The 11,398-nt window shown below is 39.3% G+C and overlaps 1 protein-coding gene across 1 annotated transcript in view; it reads left to right on the top strand.

The window, feature by feature from the left end:
• Window positions 1–6,673: 6,673 nt before the first annotated feature.
• LOC129248917 (kinesin-like protein GA13060) overlaps window positions 6,674–11,398 on the top strand; it is a 178,936-nt gene continuing 174,211 nt past the window's right edge. Inside the window, exon 1 of the mRNA XM_054888530.1 lies at window positions 6,674–6,846. Within this exon, the coding sequence (XP_054744505.1) occupies window positions 6,674–6,846 (173 nt within the window). The remainder of the gene's footprint in view (window positions 6,847–11,398) is intronic.

The following is an 11,398-nucleotide window of genomic DNA, read 5'->3' as shown; positions in this document are numbered from 1 at the left end:
TGCCGCTATCCGCCTTTTGCCAAGCTTAGATGGCACGTTTTTGGTCATATGTACTGAGAGAGGACGAGCTGCATTATCCATCCTTCAACAAACTACTCAGTTCATAAAAAAATTTTGAAAGTTTTGCAGAGGAGTAAAGAATTGCTACCCCACCTGCCACTCTCCATATCTTTTTAAACCTCTCTCTTGGCCTTAAATACAATGGGAAATATTGTACAATTGGATTTCATTCGATTCGTTCTTCAATGCCGCTTAGTTTAATCCGCCCATATGCCTTATTCGGTTTTAGTACACTTGAGAAAAGAAAAACACAATGCAGATCTGAGCGTTGGCTCGTCATGACATGAACATACTATTCGACTAAAGGTTTCACAAAGATTTTTGTAGCAGTTTCAATCTTGACATCAAAAATTCAGCCTATAAAAAGATGAAATCTTTGTCAGCAAGCAAACGTTTTAAATTTGAAAATAAAAGAAAATACTCAACGTACTCCGTTTGGTCATTTAATCGACCTTGAATCAATTGAACATTTCAAAATTTAAAAGTTGAGCAAATTGCAGAGAAAAAAACTTTTTTAAAAAGCCGCACGCAGGATTTTCAACAATGTTGCTTCTGCAACAAAAAGTGCTGACATTAATTTGATTGGCTTTGGGAGCTATCAGTAAAGAAAAAAGAGAGACAAAAACAAAATTAAAAAAAAACTAAAGTAAAAAAAAGAGCCATACATTCAATGAATGCCAAAGAGAAGTTACATGTAAAGTGTCACATACGAATACTCCACTGGTTGACCATAAAAACCATTTAGCCATTTGCCAGTACCACTCGAAAACACAAGAAGCGTACGAGTAAATAAATGAAAACAAAAAGTTTGAAGAGTGTGCGAGCAATGGGTAGCGGTCAGCTGCAGTAGAATTCATACAATTGGGTGAGTGTTTGCCACAGCGACAGACGTCAACTTTTGCGCACACTGCGGACTATATCCCTGGAAGGAAATACACAAATTTAGAACTAGTTCGCGTTTCATCCCTTTTCTCCCTCCTGGCACATCGCCTAACCGAACTTAAGGAAATGGGCTCCGCGCTTCACAGGGAAGCTAGGTGTGCCGGCCTACAAATCAATTTTGACAGGACGATGGTGATGAGTCTGGCAAATAAGATGGGCGGGTATTTGTAAATTGTAGGTAATCCTATCGCAACAGTGAAGGAACTTACCTCACCTCGGCAGCAAAGTTGCCCCGGCACGAATGTAGACATACGCTCCTGAACCAAAAAAGCCAGAGTGGCATTCGAGATGTTGTACTCTGTATGGTGAAACAACAACCTGAGTTCCAGTTTAAAGGTTAGGAATGTGCTATCGGTACTGTTATACAATAGCTCCATCTGGAAAATCATCACCGCTATAACCAGTCGCTTACAAAGTTTTGTCAACCACTGTCTAAGGATTATATTCCGGATTTTCTGGCCAAAAATAATGCCAAATATGGAGCCGCTAGACATTTAGATTAGAAGACAGAAATGGAAGTGGACTGGTCACACTTTACGCAAGGAAGGCGGTAACATAGCGAAGAAGGCAATGGAATGGAACCAACTCGCAGCGAGAGGTGAGTCGCCTGGCAGACCAAAGGAAACTTGGAAAAGAACTGTGGATCTTGAGACGGCTTAACTCGGGTTAAGCTGGAGACAGGGAAGGCGTTATCCAGTAATCGGGCGAGATGGCGCGTAGGTGTTTTTGGTGCCCTATGTCCCGCTAGGCATTCAAAAATATGTAATGATGATGAAAAAGTCTCGTTGATTTTTCATAAATAATTTCCCAGACAGTATTTCGGATTTTATTCAATTAACAAAAAAAATGTAGCGTCGTACTCTGTGAAAAGCGTGACTGTTTGTGTCTATTTTTCTGCCACACTTTGAAGACAGAAGTCGCTACTGGTCACATGAGTAGCGAAGTGGTCCACAAATGCCGAGAACGTACTAGTTCCGGACCAAATTTTTTTTCGCAACTAAGTAGTTCCAGATTTTCCTGCAACTAACTACCGTTATATGCATGTATGTATGGATATGTGCTTGCGTGTGATTGGTGCTGCCAATTTCACGTACAAACCAGGCTTATGTTTGCTGTCTGCAGCAAATGCTACAAGAACAACAAATGTAGAAAAATAAACTATTGTACGGATGGCCACAAGAACTTCATTTTATACACTCGGTGAGTGCCACATGCCACATGCTGCGTATGATGGACAAGTGCAGCGACAACAGAAATACTTACTCACCATCCGTGTATGTGTGCGTGTTTGCCTGCATACATTGACGCTGCCGTTGATCCTTTGCAAGCAATAAAATTTCAATGTCGGTTTGCAGTTTGCCATCACCTTCCTCAGCCTGCTATTTGTGCATTTGTTCAACATCTGCTGTGCGTCCAAATGGACTTTGTTTGCCATACGTCCACTCGTGTCTGCCTGCACTCCTTGCAGCTCCTTCGATTTGCTGCTCCTTTTCGCTGTTTGTTTTATACTATTCTTGTGCGGTTTTTCTTCACTCGTTGTTTTTTCTTGATACTTCTTTTTATTTATTTATCGTTTATTTTTAACTTTCGCATGCAGTTCAGTTGTATTTTCAACTTCCAATCCGACATTTGTACATATCCTGACAGTTGAGTTCAATATTCGTTTGCCATTCCCCTTGTCCCCCCTTGATTTCAACTGCACTAACTTTGTAGTTCCTATCCACCATCGACACTTATCCTCTCCGATTCACAGTTGTCGCCGTCGTCATCCTCGTGGTCGTTGTCCACTTCCTGGTCAGCAATTGATTTTTGCAGTTACTCCACATTCTCAACCTCTCACCCTTAGCTGTCTATTTTGTGTTATGGGTCATTTAGCAATTTCTCTCTAATACCTCCGTTTGCCCGCCTCTTCAACGCCTCAAGCTCTTCCCCCTGTCAGTTGTGCATTAGCTGCATACCCCTGCTGCCTGCAGCCGAGTACAGTTTTTAGTTTTCTGCACGTGTCCTATGTCCAGTTCACAATGCACTACACACGCCGCACTCTGCACTCACACACATAAACTATCGACTAGATTGCTTGTTATTACTACAATACAATACTCCGTTAGACTATCAGGCCATCAGTTTAAGTTGTTAGAGCCTTTGTTAACTTGTGTTGGCTGCTGGTCAATATCTACCAGCATGCAACCTTTGTTCGTAACTTCTTTTTTCCACATTCCACATGCCACATAGCTCCAACTTGTGCAGGGAGTTCGGTTAGTTAGTAATTTATGCTGGCTGTTTCATGCGATTATTTTGGCCCTTATTATTTTCTTCTTATAACCAATTGCGGCATTCGTCCTTTCAATATCCTTCCAGTCTAGCGGTGATCACAATGTGAATATATTGACGGTGTGTGGTGCGTGCCGACCAGCACTTGTTGGCAATAAACTCATAGCCATCAATGGTATTCATTGTTGTTTAGTAGAGGCACGTATTTGGCGGCAATATACAGTTATAAAAGCAATGGGCGGTACCTGGGAATTGGACTGGTACAGTATAAGGAATAGGTATTAGAACACATTTGTGGGTATTAGTACTCTATTTCCGAGTCTAAGTTGTGTGTAGAGTCAGACTCGCCTTCAGGTGTTTATGAATAAAGACTCTTCATGCAACGTAGGATCTCGTGCGGCTGAGTATGCAGATGAAAAATAGCGTGAAAACTTATAATTTAACTCTTTCGTTCTTGCAAGAAAATTTCGCTCTTTAAAGAACAACTTCTACTTCTTCTTGAGTGACGCGATAACCACTTAAGCGATTTTGGCTGAGTTTAACAAAGCGCTCCAATCGTTTCTTTCTCATGCTAACCGACGTCAGTTGGACACGCCAAGCGAATCCAGAGACCTTCCTCTTCCTCTGCTACTACCAGCTGTTACCGGATCGGATACTTTCAGAATCGTTGTTTTGCTATCCATTCGGAGCCGCTGAATCTTTACCGCTGCACTTCGCAGCGCATTGCTCCATCGCCTACGATACTCGCCGTCGCCAACGTACCAGACTCTTTCTCTTAAACACTCCAAGGGAGACCTCATCGGATATTGTCATCGTTCAAGCTTCTGCGGCATACGTTAGGACGGGCATGATGAGAGCCTTAGAGGATGTTAGTTTTGTTCGTCGAGGGAGGATTTTACTACTTAATCGTCTACTTAGTTCGAAGTATCACTTTTTGCCAAGAGAGAGAGAGAGAGTCCGTTGAATTTGAAGGCTGACATTGTTATCGGTGTTAACGCTGGTTCCTACATAAACGAAAACACGCAAACTCCGTTTGAAGGAGCAAACAAGCAAAACTCTTCACTCTTCAAAAAACTCAATGTTTTTTTTTTCATTCAGAGATTCAAAGAGGTAGGGACAAAAAGGTAGGTACTTTAGTACAAGTGGTTAGAATGGAAAATATTGTGATGAAATATTTTCCGACAGCATTCATGCCGCCGTAACCAAATGGCTTGGCGCGTGACTACCATTCGGAGTTCAAAGAGAACGTAGGTTCGAATCTCGGTGAAACGCCAAAATGAAGAAAAAGTTTTTTTCCAATAGCGATCGCCCCTCGGCAGGCAATGGCCAACCTCCGTGTGTATTTCTGCCATGAGAAAGCTCCTCATAAAAAATATCTGCCGTTCGGAGTCCGCTTGAAACTGTAGGTCGATGGAAGGGGTTTCAAAAGATAAAAAAATGCATAAAAACAACTTGCTTTCCGAACGCTCGTTGTTTTTGGATCATTCTTGCCTAGTGCGCAACCTGAATGACAATCTGCTTTCTGCTTCTTCCCACATCCTACTTCGATTCTTCATATTATGATTGGATTTTCCACTTTATTGCCTCGAACACCTCCACACCTATTATTGATTCCTTGTTCCACGTCTTTTGTCTTGCATTGTCACACAACGTTTCTCAAAACAACCACCTACATAAAACCAAAGCAAAAGCGTTTATTTTGTTATCCTTTCAGCTCCCTTCCACGCACACACTGACTTCCAAGCAAATATGCACAATCATCTGAAATTTTCACGTTTCGCTCAATTCGTTCTTTGTGCATTTTTCAAGCGAGAAATGTCGCGCGGTTGAGAATTCGTTACACTTTTCAACATGTCGCTTGATGCATGCGTGGCATATGTGTTTTTGGTATGCTTGCCACTTGGTTGCAAGGTGTGCTTCCACACACTTCTTTCCTCCACATATCCTTTCGTTATTGTAGTTCACGCACTCACACTCTCCTCACACAACACACATTGTTGTTGTTGGGGCGCAGTTTGCAATATAATGTAGGTAATAAGCTACGATTTTTCTTGACTTCTCGCCACATTTATCTCCTGCCACAGCTGGTGAGCGCGTTGGTAGCACGAAGTGGATACAATGAATGTGTGTGAGTATGTGAGGGTGCAATTGTGTGTGTGAGCGCCATTTCGCGCGTGTCGCAATAACATTAGATTCGCACCATAAGCCATACACTAAAACGAGGCTGCTTAGCTGGAAAACTCTCCGCACTGGCGTTTGGTATCCTTTGGATAAGTTGGCTCGGTTCTGTGGCAGGAGTAGGATTACTACTTTTGAAAAGCTTACACTGGTGTGAGTTGCTTTTGTTGTTGCAGAAATACAGCATTAAGTTGCTTGTTGGTGTCGTTGGAGTGTCGCGCTGGCAATGTTAATATTCCAGCAACAATGGAGTTTCTGTTTTTGTAAGGCTGTTATTGCTTGAGCTGTTGTTGTTTTTTATTGTATGGTGTTAGCACTTGTTTTAGTGGCAAAGAGTGTTGATTAGCATCATATGTTTTGTAATTTTTTACACTCATTTTCGTGCGCGGTAGGTGAAGTGTGATTAGCTTGGCTGCTGGTGATGATGGGTTGGTTGGGCTGCGGGTTGTGCTTTTTTTGTCGTTCTTCGTCTGCGTCAAGTTACGAGTATATTAAACCCACAATTTGAGTCTTAATATTTTTTATATTTCTTATTTAAAGCGGGATTACATGTGCACACCCGTGTGTAAAGTAACAAAGGATCGACGAATTACTAAGTAGCAATTTTTTTTCCATTTATAATTTTTTTTATAAAAGACATAGCACATCCTACAACAAAAACCATATAACTCAAAGGTCTAAACTTTGTACGAAATTCGCAAAAATTTAACAAATTTAAAAAAAAAATACATCGAGTTGAAAAACTTTTTATGAAGAATTTTCAGAAAAACTCTAAGTACGCAGTTTTATAGCGCCCTTTCAGTAGTAGTATAACAAACAATAAGTTTCAAATAGCTCAAAATTCTCGTTGATTTTTGACAATTTTTTTTCGCTGCGGTGTAGATAATTTTCTTCGAAAAGAAATGTGCGCTGCCACGAGAAAGAGGACATTGCCTTTAGAGCCATGCTGCGATCGGACGCAACGCGAGTCGAGTGGGATCACTACAGGGAGCTGAGGATGGTAGTGAGATGTATTGCCAGAATGAATAAACGATACCCCGAAATACGTGGGTGTTAAGACGCCGATCGGTAGGAAAAACGTCTCAAAAAGCCTATCAAAAAGTTCGATTTACAGATGGTTTCAAGACCAGTGGGATTTTCACTAAAAATAAATACGGCTATGTTTTGACTATCGTCCAGAGCATACTTAAGTTATGGGGGGAACACTTGAGGAAATTTACTAATGAGAGAATGTGAAGATCCCGATACCCCAATCGTTGACAATGAGACTGTCATTCTGTTATCCGACCATAACGCGATGAGAATAGCGATAACAGAGCTAAAGAACAACAAATTCGCAGAAGCAGACGGGCTACCAGCTGAGCTACTCAAACATGGCGGCGGGCAGCTAGTAAGGTGCGTGCATCAGTTCCTATGCAAAATATTATCGGATGAAAGCGAAGACAAGATCCGATGAGAAGTCACTTCGTGTGCTTAAGAGAAAGATTCTGATGGAGATTTTTAGATCTTCAGAGATCTTCATTTTTGAAGAGAAATGGCCCCATGGCATCGCCGGATTGCAATATGCACCATGTAGGTGATAATTGTTTTTCCAGCAACACTCTTGCAACCACTCCTCTGAACTTTTTTTACTAAGTAATAGATTTTTTACTTAACATCTGTATGGCGGCCGTTGCGGGTTGGTGTGTGACTACCATTCAGGATTGTCTAGCAACATATGAAACAACAAAATGGTAGAAAAAGTTTTCTCTAATAGCAGTCGACCCTCGGCAGGCAATGGCAAACCTTTGAGCGTATTTCTGCCATGAAAAAGCTCCTAATAAAAAACCATTTCCCGTTCGGGGTTGGCTTAAAACTGTAAGTCCCTCCAGTTGTGGAATGTGATCAAGACGCATGCCACAAATAACACCAAACAAAAGAGTACGCGACAATTATTTATTTTTTATCTGTAAAAACAGACGTCATCGAACTTTGACAGCTCGCAAAGCAAATCATTTTAAAAAAATACCCTGTAGGTACGTATTAATATAAAAATACTAATAACACGACGAAGTGTGACCTTAGACTATGTAGGTCCGTCGTGGTACCACTGTGTAACATGGGAACTTTAGTGTTTATTCATTATAGAACAATTTAGATGCTCTTAAGAAACGTATAATAGGTTTTATTCCAACACCAGGTGTTTCTGTAAGAGAGAGTCAAATGAGTATTTTCCTAACACCCATGCTCTACTCTACAGAGGGAGTGTTCTACTGTTTCTTCCTTGTCTCCAAAACCTTTGCAGTATTTATGAGAAAATTTTCCTAGCCTAGAAGAGTGCCTATTTAGCAGCCAATGACCAGTGACACAAGCCACAACCTTCGAGATGTTCTCTCTTGAAAGGTTGAGTAATTCTTCTGACCCTGCTTTATTAGTTTGCGGTCAAATTAGCCTGGCTGTAACACTATTGGCCTCTTCCAGAATATTTTTTTCATCCCTTATTTGCAGGTTGCCATAGGGATTACAATGCTTTTAAGAAGTGGAAGATTAGTATCCTTTCTGGTAGGTTCATCGGCCTTGCAATTTCCTTCAATATCTCTATGTCCCGGAATCCATATAAGACTGAATTTGAAGAAAGATCATTTGGAGTTGCCAAGCATTCCTGAGCAATATTTGATCTTAGTATAACTGCCTCTATTGATTTAATGGCCGCCTGACTGTCTGAGAAGATATTTATCGTAGTTTTTGTTACGGCACACAGTTTTCTCCTTTATGACTAAGACTTCTGCCAGGTAAACGCTACCGTAGTCCGGAAGTAGGATAGGTAATTCCATAGCCGACTTTATTTTCTAGCTTAAATTCGTGTTAAATCCGTGTCAAAATTTATTACCCCTCTTTTCCATGATCTTTGAGTTTTCCACTCTCTTCTTGACGGGATATTAGTTTTGAAGAGCCTATAGAAGGTGGGTTGCGGGAAAGAGTAGTCGATGTATTGATTTTAACTACTCATAGTATGTAATATGGAAGCGTGGCCAAGCCGCCGGGTCTTCCATAGCGCCATACTATTAAAGCACCTTTCTGGTTTTCGAAAAAATCGATTTTTTTCATGTTATAATAGTTTATACTTTAAAAAATATACTTGCAAATTTTGATATTGAAGTTCGTTGTAGTTTAGACGTTACATTATTTTAAAACGAGACCCGTTTGGAGTACGACGCCCAGGTATAAGCGCGTTAACCGTGTTTTTCACGAAACTATTTTTCCTGGGTTGGCGTTGGTAATTTCTCAAAAAGTACTGAACCGATTGATGTGAATTTTTAATATAATATATTATTGAGTAGACTTGTGGCTCTCGCGAGTAGCAGAATTATAGTTTTATAACCAATTTTTCTTTTTTTTTTTTAAGAGCGAGAACGTAAAAAAAATACTTTTTTTTTTGATTTTCCAATAAACAGATAAAATATCTAAAAAAAGTGTTTGTTTTCTAAATCTGCTACTCACCATAGCGACTTATCTCCTGATGAATAGTCGACCGAATTTTTTTTTTTTCAGACGTACCTGAGCAGCCGAATCAGTTACGCCAGTGGAATGTTTTACGTCAGGGGAAGCAATTTTTTGTATTATTGCCATTGAAAAAAAAAATTATTTTGTAAATAAAGATTTTTTCGAATGTATAAAATCGATTTGAAATTGATACTGATTGTTTTTCTTCAATTTCAACCGCCTTCAATTTTCACGTCTCTAGACCAGAAAGGTGTCTTAAGTCTAAGCGGCGGCCACGTGTTTTCCTACCAGACTTAGAGCAGGCAAGTTAACTAGCCCCTCAAGCGCTTTATTTGGGCTAGTCCTAAAAGCGCCGGTAATGCATAGAAATGCAGTTCTTTGGACCTTGCTCAGCAGTTTTGTATAACTTGCCTTTTGCCTTGATGGCCACCCCAGAAGTATTCCATAAAGCAAAATAGGCCGATCTACCAAAGTGAAACTTATTTTTATATTTTTTCAAAATTTGTTGAATTTTATAGAGAGAGTGAGTTTTCGACATATTTTTTATATACAATATTTTAATTCGTGAAAAAGCATAGTGAGTACTATGGGTTTAACAGTGTTAAAAAAAATTATAGTCTAAGTGCACCTTTGCTCGTTATCACTCACTGAGAAGACCACTACTGAAATTTACCGGGAAATATTTTTGTAGAATATTTTAACCCTCTATCGGTCTTAATATCTTAATAATTGAATATAAACGTTAAATTTTCCCACACGGGTAAGAAATATTTGACCAAAATATTCCAGAAAAATATGTGCCGTTAAATTTTATCATGATCTCTTAAAGCTTTTTAAAAACTCTTAATGGAAAATATTTATAGTTTTACATGAGGCTTTTCAAATCATTTAGATCAACTTGAGACCAAATTAGGAAAACTTCAATACTCTAAAAAAAATGTTTAATATCATGGAGCGGTCTAATATTCTACAGCTCTCTGCCTTTTTCATATGTAACTGCTGCTGCATAGAGTAATTAAAAACAAAATTAGGTTATGATTCACTAGCCACATAAATTTTTTATTGGGTAGGTAGGTAGGTGGTTGTCGTAATGGCACACTCGTTGTAGATCCATTGTGGTACCACTGGAACTTATCTTTACACTATGGGTACTTTCAGGGGATATGATTTCTTGTTTTTTATTGTAACAAACTTAATAATTGCTTACCTTTTTTTCTTTCAGGTAAATTTGCTATCGAATTTGTAGGGCAGACACTTTTTCCCTAAAAACAGGTAAATATACCTATGTATATTCCAATTTCAAAAAAAATTACTATGTCAATTCATCAGTAGCTTGAAGCGGTTAATACAAACGAATGGGGGTGGCAACTAAGTAATTGCGGATTTCACTCATAGATAGCTTCAGTTGAATTTTTAGGTTCATAGTTCGCATTCCAGCTGTTAATCGGTAGAAAAAGTTGTTTGATCGGTTGCGTAGTTTTCGTTTGGCGTTCGTTGATAATGGAAAATTAAAAGTAGCATTTTCGTCATATTTTGCTTTTTTATTACCGCAAAGGGAAAACCGCATCGCAAGTTCATAAAACGTTATGTGCTGTTCATGGTGACGAAGCTTTAAAAGAACGTCAGTGTCAAAATTGGTTTGCCAAATTTCGTTTTGGTGATTTTTTACTCAAAAATGAAAAACGCTCTGGTCGTCCAGTTGAAGTTGATGACGCCCTAATGAAAGCAATAATTGATTCGGACAATATAACACATGAGATTGCAGAGAAGCTTCATGTATCACATACGTGCATTGAAAATCACTTAAAACAACTTGGCTATATTCAAAAACTCCTCAGGTACCGAAAGAAACGCATTTAACGCAACGCATTACCAGCTGAGATTTGCTAAAGAAACGTAATGAAAATGATCCTTTCTTAAAACGAATGGCGATTCAAAATGGGTTATTTACAACAATGTCAAGCTGAAAAGGTCATGAAGCAGGCCAGGTGAACCAACTCAAACAACATCAAAAGCTGATATTCATCAAACGAAGGTTTTGTTATCAGTTTGGTACGATTACAAAGGAATTGTCTACTTTGAACACTTACCACTCAACCGAACGATCAAATCTGATGTCTACATTGAACAACTAACGAAATTAAACAATGCAGTTGAAGAAAACGGGTTCGATTGGCAAATCGAAAAAGTATTGTATTCCATCATGACAGTGCAAGGCCACACACACCTTTGGCCACTCGGCAAAAATTATTGGAGCTTGGTTGGGATGTTTTGCCACATCCACCATATAGTACTGGCCTTGCACCATCTGATTACTTTTTGTTTCGAACTTTACAAAACTGCTTGAGTGGTAAAAATTTCAATAAAGATGATGATGTCAAATCGTACCTGACCCAGTTTTTTGCTAATAAAAACCAGAAGTTTTATGAATGTGAGATTATGATGCTGTCTGAAAGATGACAAA

The sequence above is a fragment of the Anastrepha obliqua genome, chromosome 5, assembly GCF_027943255.1.
Source record: "Anastrepha obliqua isolate idAnaObli1 chromosome 5, idAnaObli1_1.0, whole genome shotgun sequence".
In the NCBI taxonomy this organism is placed as follows: domain Eukaryota; kingdom Metazoa; phylum Arthropoda; class Insecta; order Diptera; family Tephritidae; genus Anastrepha; species Anastrepha obliqua.
This window is presented reverse-complemented; position numbering and strand designations above follow the sequence as displayed.